This window comes from Denticeps clupeoides, chromosome 5 (assembly GCF_900700375.1).
Source record: "Denticeps clupeoides chromosome 5, fDenClu1.1, whole genome shotgun sequence".
NCBI classification, from domain to species: domain Eukaryota; kingdom Metazoa; phylum Chordata; class Actinopteri; order Clupeiformes; family Denticipitidae; genus Denticeps; species Denticeps clupeoides.
The window spans coordinates 1,377,792-1,397,011 of NC_041711.1; the positions used below are offsets into that span (position 1 = coordinate 1,377,792).

General features: G+C 48.9%; 1 protein-coding gene across 1 annotated transcript; it reads left to right on the top strand.

The window, feature by feature from the left end:
• The first annotated feature begins 4,975 nt into the window (after window positions 1-4,975).
• LOC114790853 (transcriptional repressor scratch 1-like) lies at window positions 4,976-10,902 on the top strand. Its single transcript, XM_028981253.1, has 2 exons — window positions 4,976-5,135; window positions 9,776-10,902. Exons 1-2 carry the CDS (start codon window positions 5,042-5,044, stop codon window positions 10,402-10,404), a joined length of 723 nt encoding a protein of 240 aa, XP_028837086.1. The 5' UTR covers window positions 4,976-5,041; the 3' UTR covers window positions 10,405-10,902.
• The last annotated feature ends 8,318 nt before the right edge of the window (window positions 10,903-19,220 follow it).

Consider the following 19,220-nt stretch of genomic DNA (forward strand, 5'->3'; position numbering starts at 1 on the left):
CCCACGCCTCACCCAGTTTTTGAGATACATCAGGGCCGCTTATCAGGCAGAACCAGAACAGAACTGGTCTCCTTCTGGTGAAAGTGAACTGGGAACTTGCTCCTCCCCCTTCTCCATTAAAACAAAAAGTTTGCTCTCAGTCTGCATGAATCAACGTGAATTTTTGTGCAGATTGAAGATGTGAAACACACCTTTAAAACACACGATGGCTCCGCCCACTACATAACGCAGTGTGCCGTCAGGTATGTTTCGATATTTGGCCTGTTGTTTCATGATGTGACCAAGGAGGAGTTCTGTTTACGTTGAGAAGTTATGAACGTGTTTTAATGTGTACGTGTGTAAATTAACATTATTCGCTGCAATCAATTTAAAGTATTCGACCTTACTGTACCCTTAAACACTTTGGTTTTAAATGTTATAGCAACATATTAAAGCGAGATTTTGCAGATAATTAATCAGGATGAATTACTTAACATTTTTATTCAATTGATCGGCGTAATAAAAACATAACAGTGCCCAGGTTGAAAGTGAAGGCTCTGATGACCTCTGACCCCTGCGCCCTGGGCTGTGTGTTGGTGATGGTGTGACGACTCCCGGGGGGACATGTTCGGTGGCTCTCGCTGGGCCTGTGAGAGTCCTGTACTGGGGTCTGTTTTGGGGTCTTGTCGATTTGCCTCCACGCTGCAGTGGCTCTGCACCGTCAGCGACGCCCACAGATGGGGTCAGAGGTCACAAGCAGGAACTCGCTTGTCCTCCTGCTAAACGCACAAAGCAGACAGAAATGTGCATCTTTTATAGCTGTGAAGATTGAGGTGGCCCTCAGCGTGGCTCCACTGGGTGGCGCTGCAGCTCTGGTAAATTGCCCTTACCCGCTGAAGAACTAATTACGTTCTCTCTCTCTCTCTCTCTCCGAGAGGCACTTTAACCGTAATGAGGCGCCGTTCCCCAGGTTCTCGTGAGGTTTCGAGGGGTCACGTCTGCCCGTCCCTGCAATCTCCTGACCGCCAAATCCTATCGAGGCTCTGGCCCCTGGCGCTCATCGGGGTCCACCGATAACGAGTTTTATTGCCCCCGCGGTGTGCCGTGTTAATGCCGGGATGGAAGCAGCAGGTGGTGGGACCTTCTGGGTACTTTCCTTTCCTGATCCTTCTCTGTTCCGGAACGTGTATGATGTCTGAGTGTGCATGGTCCTACGTAAAGACACACACCTTCACCTGCTCACCTCCGTCGGCTCTGAAGGTGACGGAACGCTCCAGAGTTCCCATCCATGCTGTTCGCCGCCACACATCTGGCCTCCTGCTGGAGACGGAGACATGTGACAGCAGCCCAGATGTCTGATGAGGTCTTAACCTCCGGAGCGCCCGACACCTCCACCTCTAATTAACGGGGCTCACATCCACCCTCAAACGAGAGCTGTGGACAGAACTGCAGAACCTGACCTTGATAAACGTGCTCGGCCTTCTTCATCACACCGCAGCGCAGAACTACGGAGATTCGCACAATGTGCTGGCGGGCGTGGCCGGCTCAGAACAGTATGCGGTACGTTTGATAAAGAACGTGAGGGAACTGGCGAGGAGCAGCAACGTGAGGGAGAATTCATCAGAGACGTGGGCTTTTTTGTACTGTTACGCCCCGGCGTGTTTTCACCTCCGTGTGTGTGGGAGGAGCCTCCTGACCTCCCTTTGTAAGGCCTCTGTGGTGTTTACTTGTGGTGAAGGTCTGGTCGGCTACTTGTCCATCGTTTGTACTGCTTGTTAGCTTTCCCAGATCCATCCTGGTCACGTTCCTCCACACCCCTGGACGAGGACGTGACGGTACGCTGGACAACGCTATAAGAGGACACCTTGGCGGGGGTGGCTTGGCAGAGCGGAGCGGTATTTCCGTACCGTGAGTGGGCGGGACTTTCTATGGTGTCAGAATCCCAGCCATTGTTCCAGGTTAATGTCGCTACGTGGAACCCCACGTTCCGTAGCGGCTCCGCTGGGCCCTTCGATGCTTCTTCTTCTGACGCCCGAGGGAGCCCCGTTTCCCGTGGCGACCACGTGACGAGTCGTAATGGGGTGACGGTGCGGTCACGTGGCCGACTGAGTCTTTGTTTCTCCACGCTGTGATATACAATGCGTGTGTGTGTGTGTGTTAGCGTTGGGGGGGGGGCACTAATCAGGTTTAGCGTGGAGCGGGGGGTCTTATCTGAGGGATTCAGAGCTGGGGGGCTGGCATCTTGTTCTGGGCCGATAGGGAACTCGTGACTGTATTAAATCTCGATTAAAAACGGCCCGGATTCAGCCGGGAAACAATGGTCCTCCAGAGTGGACGTCTTCTTCTCTAGTCTCTGCTGAATGAGTCCTTGTTACAGGCAGTGAAGGTGGCAGTGAAGATAGCGGGGCTCTCCTCCCCAGATTGGTGCAGGGGAACATCATGCAACCGATGTTCTCCGTGCTCCCATCTCTCCTGCTTCTGCATGGAATAACCCCACAGCCTTCACATCTGACCAAAACTCAACGTCCCCTGCTGATAGATGGTTGGGCTCGGTGAGGGATGATGGAGGTCACCTTACGTCTCTACATTTCACCATTTACTTCAGGTTCAGTATCTTCTTAAAAGGATCTCAGTGATCCTCAGGTTACGGTTGAAGACCAAACTTCTGCATCTGCACTCATCTTCCATTGCTCCAGAGTCCAACCATTGTGCTTCCTTATTGCCACTGAGCTTGTAAGTTTTTGTTGTGTAGTGTGTGTAGAAATGCTTTTTCCTTTTCCTAATGAACACAGTTGTGACCTTTCAACTCTCCATTTCCTACCGTTTACGTGATGATTTCCACTCATGGTCATTTAAGGTTGTTTTCTGGTCATATTTAGATGTTTCTCCACTATCCTTCCAGGGGTTGCACAGGTCTTCACCCAACTAAAGCAGGACAATGACATCCTTACTTGGTAGAGATAAAGAAGTATTTACTGCATCAGTGAAGATGAAACACTGCAGGCTCTGATGACCTCTGACCCCTGGTGTGATGACTCCGGGGGGGCATGTTCGGTGGCTCTCGCTGGGCCTGTGAGAGTCATTTACTGGGGTGATTGGGACACTGCAAACGAAAGGAAATTTTCTCAAGTTCGTCATGTTCATGTCGTCCCATAATCTGCTGCAGCCTCCAAAGAAGGTTCTCTCTCTCTCTCTCTCTCTCTCTCTCTCTCTCTCTCTCACACACACACACACACCAACAGCAAATCCGGCTTGCAGAACAGTAACCCGCATTAATGAAGAGTTTGGACCTTCTGACGGCCGGTTCTTCGGTGCATCTCAGGAACCGGGCCGTTCATCTCGCTGAAATCAATGCAGAGTGTCACGGCAGCGGAGAACCCAAGGGCAGAGACGTTCCTCTGAAAGACATTAGCATTGTTTTCCAGCTATTTATATTGTCCTATATTCTTCCCGTAGCCCCTACGCTCATTCACCTGTGCGCTCGGTTCTCTGCAGTTCGTCGGATCGGCGACAGCAGAACACACCGAGAGAACGTTCTGCTGCCGCTCGGAACACTGTGTCCCCTGCAGGCTGTGTCCCACTTGACTGGGTCCCTCCTCCCATTAACCTGGCCAACTGCTCCCAGTTTTGAGGAGAACCAGGAACGCGCAGCTGTGGCCGGAATCCTGATGATTGTCCGGGCGTCTCCAAGGTGACTTCACTCTGTCCTGGGGACACAAGGAGGGTGACAGGAACGTGGGGAACCAACACAGAATGTCAGTCTCCCGCGGGGTTAATGACGGTCTAGAACTTAATGTTAAAATGTTAGAACTTAATGTTAAAATTGTTTACACACGGATGTATACAAGATGTTGGTCAGAGAACCCAGGTTCATGAACTGGAGTGTGGAGCTCTGTGTGTGTGTGTGTGTGTGTGTGTGTGTCACCTGCACCATCTGGAGGGTGGAGTGTGTGAGCATGTTGGGGCGCGGCGGGGTCCCTGTCCAAGTGTGATTCCATTAGTCACGTTCAGCACCCCGTCGCGTCAGTCGTCACAACTCAAATTATTATTCACAGACGGTTTACAGTACGCTGATCACTGTAAAGTAACAAGTTGATGATGATGATGATGAAGTGTGTGTGTGTGTGTGGATTGGGGGAGGGGTCCCCAGTACATCCCCTACACTAACCGCTGTGACACTGTGCAAATTAAATTCATGAATATACTGGATCTATTCATGTGGCCACACCCCCTCCACAGTTCCTACCAATCAGAACAGTGCACATCCAGCACAGGCAACTAGGTGTCCAGCAGGTGTTTTTGGAGAAACGGCAGCTTTTTATATCCTTCCTGATTCTTATCACAATTCTGCGTGGCGGCGCTCTTTAGAGGCGCTCCGCTGCGGGGCGGGGCTCTGTTAAGGCGCTCCGTGACTCCGCCTGCGGGGCGGGGCTCTGTAGAGGCGCTGCGGGGCGGGGCTCTGTACAGGCGCTCCGTGACTCCGCCTGCGGGGCGGAGCTCTGTATAGACGCTCCGCGACTCCGCCTCTGGGGCGGGGCTCTGTATAGACGCTCCGCGACTCCGCCTCCGGGGCGGGGCTCTGTATAGACGCTCCGCGACTCCGCCTCTGGGGCGGGGCTCTATAGAGACGCTCCGCGACTCCGCCTCTGGGGCGGGGCTCTATAGAGACGCTCCGCGACTCCGCCTCCGGGGCGGGGCTCTGTTAAGGCGCTCCGTGACTCCGCCTCCGGGGCGGGGCTCTGAAGAGACGCTCCGCGACTCCGCCTCCGGGGCGGGGCTCTGAAGAGACGCTCCGCGACTCCGCCTCCGGGGCGGGGCTCTGAAGAGACGCTCCGCGACTCCGCGACTCCGCCTCCGGGGCGGGGCTCTGTATAGACGCTCCGTGACTCCGCCTCCGGGGCGGGGCTCTGAAGAGACGCTCCGCGACTCCGCCTCTGGGGCGGGGCTCTGAAGAGACGCTCCGCGGCTCCGCCGCATTCATTTCGCGCCGGCGGGAGCTGTCCGGTGCTGAACCCGCGTTTCTCTGCGCGCGGCCCGCGCGTCGCCACCCGCGCGCTCCACCATGCCGAGGTCCTTCCTGGTGAAGAAGCTGAAGCTGGAGGAGCTTCCGGGCGCAGACGGCGGGGCCGGGATCAGCCTGCGGATCCGACACAGAGGTACCGAGTCCGGCGTCCGAGACGCGGAACGGAAGAGGGGTCTCGGAAAAACGGGGGTCCGGTTAACGGGGGTCCAGTATGACCAGTAAGGCGCCGAGAGGAGGTCACGGGACTCCGCTCCATCACCGGGCAGAACAGTCACATGAATTAGTGGGAATAGTTGCTCGAGTTTGGGGGGAGAAGAATAAAACGGGGTAACGGTGATGAGCAGAGGTGGGGAAAGTACAGAGGAAATGGAGCTCAAATTCTACTCATCTCAAAATCTACTTGTGTGAAAAAAAGTTACAAATTGCTTAATTTAGAATTTATTTGGAGTAAAAGTTACTTAGTTACTTTTAATTACTTGACACAGTTATTAATAAACTGCGCTTTTTGTTCTTTCTATAGCAAATATTGAGATATAAGAAATGCCCCACAGAATACTACAGTATTAGACTGTAAAGCTCTTTTTCAGTTTGAGTAATGTAATGTACGGAGTACACAGGCGAAAAGCAGGTTCAGGGCATCCGGAAAGTATTCACGGCGCATCACTTCTTCCACGTTTTTTTCGGTTGCAACCTTAGAACCTCAGAATTCTACGTGCAACACCCATTAATGACAAAGTGAAAAAAGTTGACTTGAAGGCACAAATCTGGAGAAGGTTACAGAAACATTTCTGCTGAAGGATCCCATGAGCACAGTGGCCTCCATCACCTCCATCATCAAAACCACCAGCCACCTAAACAGAGGGATCTGGGGAGAAATGCCTTAGTCAGGGAGGTGACCGAGAACCGATGGTCAGAAGAGAACCTTCTAGAAGGATTTCCAAGTTCAAGGACTTTTGCTTTCATGTCGGTTTTGTCGGTCCCCTAATACTGTATCTGAAGTCTCTTTCCGAAATTCAGCCGTGGTGCAGATTTACAGCCATTTTTAGATAGTCCCACAATCAGCTTTCCCAGGACACGCCGTTCTCAGTGTGTGTGTCCGTCAAATGCAAACTTGGAGGAGAGAGGCGGGACGAGGACATTCGGCAGGACGAGGTGTGCGGGCATTCACAGAAATTATGTCATCAACACTTCGTAGTGTTGGCATTTTTCCAGAAAAAAAACTGTATTAAACCCACTGGTTCTTCTGCATCTCGTGTGATTTACTTTTTGCTAATTTGGAAGCCATGTCGTTCGGTGGAGACAATGGAACCAGGCACCAATCATCACCAGGCCAATACCATCCCTCCAGTGAAGCTTGGTGGTGACAACATCATGCTGTGGGCATGTAGTTTTCTTCATACATTGGGAGACTAGTCAAATAGGGTGGTAGTAACCTAGTGGGTAACACACTTGCCCATGAACCAGAAGACCCAGGTTCGAACCCCCCTTACTACCATTGTGTCCCTGAGCAAGACACTTAACCCTGAGTGTCTCCAGGGGGGGACTGTCCCTGTAACTACTGGTTGTAAGTCGTTCTGGATAAGGGCGTCTGGTAAATGCTGTAAATAGAAATGTAGTCAGACTTGGGCGATGATTCAATGATTGTCATTGTGATACACAGCAGCACAGCACACGGTGACATGGTGAAATGTGTCCTCTGTATTTAACCATCACCCTTGGTGAGCAGTGGGCACCATGACAGGCGCCGGGGAGCAGCGTGTGGGGACGGTGCTTTGCTCAGTGGCACCTCAGTGGCATCTTGGCGGATCGGGATTCGAACCGGCAACCTTCTGATTACGGGGCCACTTCCATTTACAGCATTTCCATAATTTTTCCTTTCCTTAATTTCCATTACAGCACTTCCTTAACCGCTAGGCCACCACTGCTCCTCAGGACAATGACCCTAAGCACACAGCCATGAAATGAAAGGAGTGGCTTCAGGACAACTCTGAATGTCCTTGAGTTTCCTAGCCAGAGCCCAGACTTTTGTCACATTGTCATTATGTCGTGTCGTGTGTAGAATTCTGAGGAAAAATGCATTTAGTCCATTTTGGAGTAAGGATGTAACATATCAAAATGTGGAAAAGCTGATGCGCTGTGAATACTTTCCAGATACACTGTACAGGATATTCTACTTACTACCACATGCTTTCAGGCTACAGACACTCAGCAATGAGAAAATGATGCTAATTATCTGTAGGACCTTCTCTAAAAGCAGATAAGTTGTGGTTTGTGTCAAATTAATTGTGCATTTGTTATAACATTAAAAGCCGAAGATGACTTTGCCCAGATACTGTACTGCTATTTTCTGATTGGCTGTTGTGTAGGCCTTTTCTTTTCTTTTTGATTGGCTGGTCATTGACCGGCTCTAGGATCCAGAGGTGATGCCTTGCTTCTTAGTGAGGAGCTGCTGGCCGCGATCTGAGAAATATGCTGCATGCGAACCTGGCAAATATCCTTTCAGTTCAGGTTGATTTATTTTCTTCGGCAGGGTTTTCCCATGTATGAAAAAATGTAGTCATTTTTTTTGTTGTTGGAAGTGATGACGGTCATGAAAATGATATAAGTGAAGAGAGTGATTAAATGTTGGGAGAGTTATGGAATGTAATGAAAAATGTGAAGTGAAAATGTCATTGACTTTGTCAAACACAGCACTGCACACTGCACAGGGGGAGCAGTGTGTGGGCACGGTGGCACCTTGGTCGATTGGGATTCAAACTGGCAACCTTCTGATTACGAGGCCACTTCCTTAACCGCTAGGCCACCACTGCCCACACGAAACATTGATAAGAGTGATGAAATGTGATGTGAGTGATGAAATGTGATGTGAGTGATGGAATGTTGTGAGAGTGATGAAATGTGATGTGAGTGATGGAATGTGATGTGAGTGATTGAATGTATTATGAGTGATGGAATGTTGTGAGAGTGATGGAATGTGATGAGAGTGATGGAATGTCCTGAGAGTGATGGAATGTGATGAGAGTGATGGATTGTGATGTGAGTGATTGAATGTATTATGAGTGATTGAATGTATTATGAGTGATGGAATGTTGTGAGAGTGATGGAATGTGATGTGAGTGATGGAATGTGTTATGAGTGATGGAATGTGATGTGAGTGATGGAATTTTGTGAGAGTGATGAAATATGTGATGAGAGTGATGGACTATGTTGTGAGTGATTGAATGTATTATGAGTGATGGAATGTTGTGAGAGTGATGGAATATGTTGTGAGTGATTGAATGTATTATGAGTGATGGAATATGTTGTGAGTGATGGAATGTATTATGAGTGATGGAATATGTGATGAGAGTGATGGAATGTGATGTGAGTGAGGGAATATGCGATGAGAGTGATTGAATGTCATGAGAGTGGTGGAATGTGTTGTGAGTGATGGAATGTGATGAGTGTGATGGAATGTGATGAGAGTGATGGAATGTTGTGAGTGATGAAATATGTGATGAGTGTGATGGAATGTGATGAGAGTGATGGAATGTGATGAGTGTGATGGAATATGTGATGAGAGTGATGGAATGTGTTGTGAGTGATGGAATGTGTTGTGAGTGATGGAATATGTTGTGAGTGATGGAATGTATTATGAGTGATGGAATGTGATGTGAGTGATGGAATGTTGTGAGAGTGATGAAATATGTGATGAGAGTGATGGACTATGTTGTGAGAGATTGAATGTATTATGAGTGATGGAATGTTGTGAGAGTGATGGAATATGTTGTGAGTGATGGAATATGTTGTGAGTGATGGAATGTATTATGAGTGATGGAATATGTGATGAGAGTGATGGAATGTGTTGTGAGTGATGGAATGTGATGAGAGTGATGGAATGTGATGAGTGTGATGGAATATGTGATGAGAGTGATGGGATGTGATGAGTGTGATGGAATATGTGATAAAAGTGATGGAATGTGTTGAGTGTGATGGAATATGTGATGAGAGTGATGGAATGTTGTGAGTGATGAAATATGTGATGAGTGTGATGGAATGTGATGAGAGTGATGGAATGTGATGAGTGTGATGGAATATGTGATGAGAGTGATGGAATGTGTTGTGAGTGATGGAATATGTTGTGAGTGATGGAATGTATTATGAGTGATGGAATGTGATGTGAGTGATGGAATGTTGTGAGAGTGATGAAATATGTGATGAGAGTGATGGACTATGTTGTGAGAGATTGAATGTATTATGAGTGATGGAATGTGATGAGTGTGATGGAATATGTGATGAGAGTGATGGAATGTGATGAGTGTGATGGAATATGTGATAAAAGTGATGGAATGTGTTGAGTGTGATGGAATGTGTTGAGTGTGATGGAATATGTGATGAGAGTGATGGAATGTTGTGAGTGATGAAATATGTGATGAGTGTGATGGAATGTGATGAGTGTGATGGAATATGTGATGAGAGTGATGGAATGTGATGAGTGTGATGGAATATGTGATGAGAGTGATGGAATGTGATGAGTGTGATGGAATATGTGATAAAAGTGATGGAATGTGTTGAGTGTGATGGAATGTGTTGAGTGTGATGGAATATGTGATGAGAGTGATGGAATGTTGTGAGTGATGAAATATGTGATGAGTGTGATGGAATGTGATGAGTGTGATGGAATATGTGATGAGAGTGATGGACTATGTTGTGAGTGATTGAATGTATTATGAGTGATGGAATATGTGATGAGAGTGATGAAATTGCTGAAACTCGCATTTCTTGTCAACCCAGGATGCATCAGCGATTACATCCACCCATCGGTGTGCGAGGAGCGGCACGCTGCAGCGCTGGACAGCCCGCAGTCGGAGGTCGGCTACATTAACGGGGACGCCGCCGTGAGCGCATGCTACACCGCGGATGCCTTCTTCATCACGGACGGCAGGTCGCGGCGGCGAGCGGGGGGCGCCGCACTCAGCGTCCCGCGCCACGTGTGCGGGGAGTGCGGGAAAAGCTACGCCACGTCCTCCAACCTGAGCCGCCACAAGCAGACGCACCGCAGCCCGGACAGCCAGATGGCCAAGACGTGCCCCACGTGCGGCAAGGTGTACGTGTCCATGCCCGCCATGGCCATGCACGTGCTGACGCACGACCTCAAGCACAAGTGCGCGGTGTGCGGCAAGGCGTTCAGCAGGCCGTGGCTCCTGCAGGGCCACATGCGCTCGCACACCGGGGAGCGGCCCTTCGGCTGCGCGCGCTGCGGCAAGGCCTTCGCCGACCGCTCCAACCTGCGCGCCCACATGCAGACGCACTCGGCCCTCAAGCACTACCGGTGCAGGCGGTGCCACAAGAGCTTCGCGCTCAGGTCCTACCTGAACAAGCACCACGAGTCGGCGTGCTTCAAGGTGGCCCTCGGCCCCTGAGGGCCGGGGCCCCGAGGAGGAGCCGCCATCGGGAACTCTTGCGAGTATTTACCGAGGTAACAACACCTTCTTTCTGCTGGTTTGTTACTTGCCAACATGCAACGTTTCTTCAACCAATCTTCTTCTGATTTCTGACTGCATGCAATAAAAAGAATAAAAAATGACTATGCCGATAGCTATCAGCTTTGCCAAAATGTAGAAGGTGGGCAATATTTTGGGGGTATACAAAGCAATAATCAATACTGCATGATATTTTTGAAAGCGATGGAAATATTAGCAGTTTTAAAATCAGGTATGTTTGAACCCAGTAGCCTAATGGTGTCTTCGTGTGTTATAAAAGAACTTCAGGGACAACGCGGACGTAGAGAAGCTTTCCTTTTTTTTATTGTCCTGCACTGCCTGCCTCTTATTCCAGTGTCGTTGTAGGACGTCGTAGCACAAGAACCCCTAGATTCAGGTAGTGACCTCGGTTTTTCCACCCCTCACCACGTTTTTACAGCTCGGACGTTTATGAATTATAATTTCTTTTTTTTTTTTCCCCAACGATGTAAAGCACAAAACACTTGTTCGAAATAAAGGCTGAACAAACGCGACCCCGTCTGTCCTTCATTTATTTAGTTCTCCCCGCACAGCGAACGGCGTGAGGCCTGCTGTCCCCCGTCTCCTCCTGATGAGACGAGGTGCCGGGACGGTTTCGCCGTCAGGAGACAGACATGGAACCAGTTACCGATCCCTCCTCCGCCTAATCCACCCGTCTCAGCATTATTTACCCGAACCGCGGCTCCGTCCACAGAAAGCAGGGCGTGATCGGGACCTTGCCAGCACTGTGGGACGCTGTTGGATGGAGGGGGACGTTGGTCACCCGCGGCCCCTTCGTCAGATGCCGATTGCTCGCACCCACGTCGTGATGGGGGCGGAGCTGCGGGTCTTCTGGGATTGAAGCCTTGTGTCTGGGAACAATGGTCTGTTTCCTGGCAGCTCCTGACTGTGTCCTCGTGAACACAGGGCGGGCGGAGCCCTGGGCTGCAGCCATCGGACCCCCGCTGTGAGCACTGGGTGGATCGTGTCCAATTTGGTCCTTTGATCCATGGTTCTGGGCTCCTGAATGAGATTGTTTAGAACCTGCAGCGGACCTCGCCGTGACCTTGGACACGCTCGAAAACTGGTCACATGTCTGTGTGCTCTAAAGGACACCAAATGACATAGAACTGTCATAGAATGTTGGTTTTTACTGCAGCACAAATGGGGGCGGGGTTAAAAGCCCTCAGCTGTTTCTCTCTGACTCCACCCACAACATAAACCCTGAATACCTACCAGGTCAGAAAACTGTTCAAATGCAGAACTCAGAATGCGAGTGTGAGTGTGTGTGTGTGTGTGTGCGTGTGTGTGTGTGTGTGTTTTCGCACGTAGTTTTCAGCTCCAGTGACTCCAGTGAGCTGCTGCTGCTGCGATTTCAGCAGTTTCTCCTGCAATCGATTCAGGCGAAGGGAGAGAAAAGACACATCAACACACACACACACACACATACAGATTACTTGTAATTTAAAATAACTTCTGTGTCATGAGCACAGATGCATGTGGGAGGATTGGGGTCACACACACACTCACACACACAGCTGATATCATTGACCTGCTTTCTGGACATAGTACACATGCACACCTGCGCTGAAGTGTGTGTGTGGAGTACGTTCAGCTTTTGCGTGTCCAGAGGTCACAGGTCAAATTCTGGTTTACCTAATCTGCCTTTACCCATGAGCGCTTTCTCTCTTCCTTGCATCAGTCACCAAGAACCCAACAGCATCATGGCATCAGCAACTCACACAGCATCATATTACACACACACAGCCTCTGAGTGGGCAGATTGGGGGCTTGTTGCTGTGTGCATTATGTGCCTGCGGTTTCTGGAGAGTCGGGGGAAGCAGAATCGTCAGCCAGGTAGAACCTTGATCTGCGAATGATCTCAGTCTTATCATTACGTCTCTATAAAGGGTGGAAGTAGCCTAGTGGGTAACACACTCGCCTATGAACCAGAAGTCCCAGGTTCAAACTCCACTTAATACCATTGTGTCCCTGAGCAAGACACTTCACCCTGAGTGTCTCCAGGGGGGGACGGTCCCTGTAACTACTGATTGTAAGTTGCTCTGGATAAGGGCGTCTGATAAATGCCTTAAATGTAAATGTAAATGTGAATGTAAATGTGAAGCATTCTATGGTCAGTAGCCTGGGTTGCATCATCAAACCAGCAGATGATACCAAAGGAGATCTGTGTAGTTCCTTCTATTCCGTGTCCTACACAGTTCATGGTTGAACACAACGTCAAGCTAAGGAGGAAGTGAAGAATTGTGCCAAGCTCCGCCTCCTCATCAGATGCTCCTCATGGCGTTATTGTCTGTATACTTGATATTTTGGAATGAGACGAGTGCCTATTTAAAATTAACTGTCACTGTGAGGGATATTCTCTTGGTATCACTTTTCACTGGAATTAAAGCGCCTGATAACCTGCATGTTGGTGTTGGTAGTGGGCGTGGTCACGTTGACTGGAATTAAAGCGCCTGATAACCTGCATGTTGGTGTTGGTAGTGGGCGTGGTCACGTTGACTGGAATTAATTAAAGCGCCTGATAACCTGCATGTTGGTGTTGGTAGTGGGCGTGGTCACGTTGACTGGAATTAAAGTGCCTGATAACCTGCATGTTGGTAGTGGGCGGGGTCACATTCATTATGAATTAAATAGCCTGATAACCTGCATGTTGGTGTTGGTAGTGGGCGTGGTCACGTTCACTAGGAATTAAAGCGCCTGATAACCTGCATGTTGGTGTTGGTTGTGGGTGTGGTCACGTTGACTGGAATTAAAGCGCCTGATAACCTGCATGTTGGTGTTGGTAGTGGGCGTGGTCACATTCACTATGAATTAAATAAGCTGATAACCTGCATGTTGGTGTTGGTAGTGGGCGTGGTCACGTTCACTAGCATTTAAAGCGCCTGATAACCTGCATGTTGGTGTTGGTAGTGGGCGTGGTCACGTTCACTAGGAATTAAAGCGCCTGATAACCTGCATGTTGGTGTTGGTTGTGGGCGCGGTCACATTCACTGGGAATTAAAGCGCCTGATAACCTGCATGTTGGTGTCGGTAGTTGGCGTGGCACGTTCAGTAGGAATTAAAGCGCCTGATAACCTGCATGTTGGTGTTGGTAGTGGGCGTGGTCATGTTGACTGGAATTAAAGCGCCTGATAACCTGCATGTTGGTGGTGGTAGTGGGCGTGGTCACGTTGACTGGAATTAATTAAAGCGCCTGATAACCTGCATGTTGGTGTTGGTGGTGGGCGTGGTCACGTTCACTAGGAATTAAAGCGCCTGATAACCTGCATGTTGGTGTTGGTTGTGGGTGTGGTCACGTTGACTGGAATTAAAGCGCCTGATAACCTGCATGTTGGTGTTGGTGGTGGGCGTGGTCACGTTCAGTAGGAATTAAAGCGCCTGATAACCTGCATGTTGGTGTTGGTTGTGGGCGCGGTCACATTCACTGGGAATTAAAGCGCCTGATAACCTGCATGTTGGTGTCGGTAGTGGGCGTGGTCACGTTCACTAGGAATTAAAGCGCCTGATAACCTGCATGTTGGTGTTGGTTGTGGGTGTGGTCACGTTGACTGGAATTAAAGCGCCTGATAACCTGCATGTTGGTGTTGGTGGTGGGCGTGGTCACGTTCAGTAGGAATTAAAGCGCCTGATAACCTGCATGTTGGTGTTGGTAGTGGGCGTGGTCACGTTCACTAGGAATTAAAGCGCCTGATAACCTGCATGTTGGTGTTGGTAGTGGGCGTGGTCATGTTGACTGGAATTAAAGCGCCTGATAACCTGCATGTTGGTGGTGGTAGTGGGCGTGGTCACGTTGACTGGAATTAATTAAAGCGCCTGATAACCTGCATGTTGGTGTTGGTGGTGGGCGTGGTCACGTTCACTAGGAATTAAAGCGCCTGATAACCTGCATGTTGGTGTTGGTTGTGGGTGTGGTCACGTTGACTGGAATTAAAGCGCCTGATAACCTGCATGTTGGTGTTGGTGGTGGGCGTGGTCACGTTCAGTAGGAATTAAAGCGCCTGATAACCTGCATGTTGGTGTTGGTTGTGGGCGCGGTCACATTCACTGGGAATTAAAGCGCCTGATAACCTGCATGTTGGTGTCGGTAGTGGGCGTGGTCACGTTCACTAGGAATTAAAGCGCCTGATAACCTGCATGTTGGTGTTGGTGGTGGGTGTGGTCACGTTGACTGGAATTAAAAGCGCCTGATAACCTGCATGTTGGTGTTGGTGGTGGGCGTGGTCACGTTCAGTAGGAATTAAAGCGCCTGATAACCTGCATGTTGGTGTTGGTAGTGGGCGTGGTCACGTTCACTAGGAATTAAAGCGCCTGATAACCTGCATGTTGGTGTTGGTAGTGGGCGTGGTCACGTTGACTGGAATTAAAGCGCCTGATAACCTGCATGTTGGTGTTGGTAGTGGGCGTGGTCACGTTGACTGGAATTAATTAAAGCGCCTGATAACCTGCATGTTGGTGTTGGTAGTGGGCGTGGTCACGTTGACTGGAATTAAAGTGCCTGATAACCTGCATGTTGGTAGTGGGCGGGGTCACATTCATTATGAATTAAATAGCCTGATAACCTGCATGTTGGTGTTGGTAGTGGGCGTGGTCACGTTCACTAGGAATTAAAGCGCCTGATAACCTGCATGTTGGTGTTGGTTGTGGGTGTGGTCACGTTGACTGGAATTAAAGCGCCTGATAACCTGCATGTTGGTGTTGGTAGTGGGCGTGGTCACATTCACTATGAATTAAATAAGCTGATAACCTGCATGTTGGTGTTGGTAGTGGGCGTGGTCACGTTCACTAGCATTTAAAGCGCCTGATAACCTGCATGTTGGTGTTGGTAGTGGGCGTGGTCACGTTCACTAGGAATTAAAGCGCCTGATAACCTGCATGTTGGTGTTGGTTGTGGGCGCGGTCACATTCACTGGGAATTAAAGCGCCTGATAACCTGCATGTTGGTGTTGGTAGTGGGCGTGGTCACGTTCAGTAGGAATTAAAGCGCCTGATAACCTGCATGTTGGTGTTGGTAGTGGGCGTGGTCATGTTGACTGGAATTAAAGCGCCTGATAACCTGCATGTTGGTGGTGGTAGTGGGCGTGGTCACGTTGACTGGAATTAATTAAAGCGCCTGATAACCTGCATGTTGGTGTTGGTAGTGGGCGTGGTCACGTTCACTAGGAATTAAAGCGCCTGATAACCTGCATGTTGGTGTTGGTTGTGGGTGTGGTCACGTTGACTGGAATTAAAGCGCCTGATAACCTGCATGTTGGTGTTGGTAGTGGGCGTGGTCACGTTCAGTAGGAATTAAAGCGCCTGATAACCTGCATGTTGGTGTCGGTAGTGGGCGCGGTCACATTCACTAGGAATTGACAGGAGGGGTTTAAATCCTCCAGAATCAGGAAGTAGGGGGTGTGATTATCACTGACAATCAGAATCGCATTTATTTGCCAAGTATGTGAGTGAACACGTACAAAGAATTTGATTCCGGTTTATTGGGTCTCTCACGCACAATAGTGTAAAATTATGACAATATGCAATGTATTAAAATGCAGAGCTTACAGGATAGTGAGATAATACAGGTGTACATAAAGTGCAATTGTGTTACAGTAGCAGTTCAGATGTTTAGGAGGGTGAGAGTGAGGGGAAAGAAACTGTTCCTGTGCCAGCTGGTCCTGATCTACAGGCATCTAGATCATCTGCCTGAGAACAGCAGGTCAAAAAGTCTGTGTCCAGGGTGTGAGGCATCGGTGATGATCTTCCCTGCTGTTTCCTGGTTCTTGAGAGGATCAGTGGTGAGTGGCTGCTCAACAGGAGCTCGGAGGAGCTCAGGATGGACTCAATGACTGCCATGTAGACCTGAATGAGTTCCACCATCCTGAATGAGTCCAATGATGGTGGTGTCATCAGCAATCTTCAGGAGTTTAACAGCTGAGTTCCTGGAGGTGCAGTGATTGGTGTAGAGGGGGAAGATCAGTGGGGCCCGGTCTCAGTACCGAGGGGCCGTGTTCCAGAAGTGGTCTCCCCCAGCCTCCTGTCTGTCGAGTTATGTGGATTAACGAAGAGCAATGATCCTCGCTGTCAACACGTGAGGAATCTTCCTGATGAATCTCCACTGATCAGGTCCCAACTGCTCGGTGGGGAACGGGAGAATGCCGACGCCGAGAGAACCACAACCTCTGACTGGAGAAATGAGACTGTCCCGCGACAGGGCTTCACTGAAAAGGTTCCATGAGGATTTGGAGCATTGAATCTGTTGATTATGTAGATTCTGGCCGATTATACGATCTCGATCAAGGATGCCGATGAAATTCAGCTCGATCTCGGTGATCAGCTTTGGGCATTTTTCACAATCACCATCAGAAGTTAAAGTTGTGATACACGGTGCACACAGTGAAATTTGTCCTCTGCATTTAACCCATCACCCTGAGTGAACAGGGGGCAGCCAGGACAGGCGCCCGGGGAGCATTGTGTGGGGACGGTGCTTTTCTCAGTCGGGATTCGAACCGGCAACCTTCTGATTACGGGGCCGCTTCCTTAACCGCCAGGCCCCCACTGCCCCCGAAATGGCAGTATGTGTGGATCACTTCGCCCATGTTAGACAAAGAGCATCCTGATTGGCTTATTTTGCTATATAAACCGATCAAAAATGAAAATATAAACCGTGTTTCACCTCAGTCTCCAGGATTTGCAGGTTTTTGCACGATGGGAATATAGAAGCCATGAGGGCAGTGGCTCTGTATTCCCGTCCCTTCACGGTGTAAAGCTAGAAAAGAGCAAAACGGCTGAAAACGGAGCCGAGGAGGGCAGCGATATTCATGCTTTTATGTGTTAATAAACTGTTTATTATCCCTGGTGTCTGGTTTCAGTCTGGCAATATCAGGAAAAATCGTGAGAAAAATCCTTCAGCAAGGAACATGGTGATAGCCCTTCAGGCCTCTGCCATTTAATGGACATCGGCGGGGCCTTTTTAAAAGTTGCCATGGTCCTGCTGGAAAATAATCCCACTGCAGATGACCACACCAGCAGTCCTGGTCTGAGAGAAAGTTCCGTCTCGTCCTGGATCAGTCGGACGGTGGAGTCGATGCGAACGACTTGTGAAGCTGAAATAATTGACGTGAACCTGTCGTATGATGTAAATGTAAAAGTCTGCTCAGATGTAGGTGAAACGTGTGTAAACTGTTCACACTGGAGAGCTTCGCCAGAAGATGCCGTTTTAAAGGTCACATCAAGTGAATTATTATGCAGCGGCACTTCCAGCATCATTGGCGCAACACAAAGGCCCTTTTCACCGTTAATGTAATTAATTAACGTTCTGTTTAATCTCTCACTCCTTGTCATCTTTCGTTTTCACTGCTCAGTTCAGAACGACTGAACACGACGCAGCTTTAAAATGTAAAAAAAAAAAAAAGAACTGGCCTGCAGTAGAGCTCTGCGTGCCAGAAGATAACCAGCCCTTAAACAAATGACTAGTCTTAAACTTGATGAATTACCTGAACAGTGCGATGTAGATAAGCAATAAGCTTTTAGCAAAATGAACCCAGCCAAAACCTAAAGCTGGTAAAGGTGCTGGTACATTTGCCCATTTCTTGTTGGAGGTTTGGTAAAGTTGGACCTGAAAAGCGGAACTGCTGTCTTCTGGGTTAACATAGGACGACAAGAATGTCAATGGTTGAACCTCTACAAATACTCACTCAGAGACCAGAGGTGGGCCATATTTACTCGTCCACGATAATACCGGTAAAAGAAATGGCTTTATGCAGCAGCCATTGAGCGCACATGCGGAGTGAATTTATTAAAGTTGTGACTGTGAAGGCAAACATGGCCAGAAGTGAAGTGTTAATTCACAAAAAAGCAGCTACTTCAGTGGAAATTTCAGTACCCAAGTATGTATGCACCTCGTAACCTCCAGTACTGCTCGCCTGGTCCCTCCATCTCTGAATGTAAAAGGAAGACGTTCATCTAGACTCTTCTCCATCTTGGCCCCTCGGTGGTGGAATGAACTTGCAGCTCAGTCACTGAGCACCTTCACACGGCAGCTCAAGACCTTCCTCTTTAGAGAAGATTTAGATGAACTTGTAACCTTCTTCTTGTCTGACTTCTGTATAGAAACTAGAACAGAGTGAATAAAAAGATTGTATTCATAGTTGGGGGTCCTGGTGAACCAGAACTGACCACTTCATCCATGGTGACATGGAAGCACGTTGGAAGTCGCTCTGGATCAGGGCGTCTGCTAAATGCCATAAATGTAAATGTAAATGATGTATGAGGATCGTCTGAAATACCAGGAGCTAACGGCACGAAACCTAAAACAGAAAGCTAGTTCAGTGGGGTTCATTTATGCCCGAACAATTTTAGTAAACTGCTTTTAATGCTATTTATGTTTATAGATTTTACAGAATATTTTTAGGTCGTCAGACGTGATCGTGATATTACTTTTGGGCCATATCGCCCACACCCAGTGGGGACTCACCCAGGACTCATCCCTCGCTCACACTCTCATACCTTCATGTCTGTGGAGGGTGGGAGGAAACCGGAGAACCCAGTGGAAACCCATGGCAACATTATGGAGAGCACGTAAACTCTGGATCCAAACTCACAACGTTGGAGGTGTGAGGTTGCTTTAAAGCGCGTGTTTTTATGATCATATGTGAAGGGAGCATAAACGAACCTTTAAGAGAAGATCCGGTTGCAGCTGTTTGGGAGTGTGGCACACAAGACCCATCATGGAGATTACA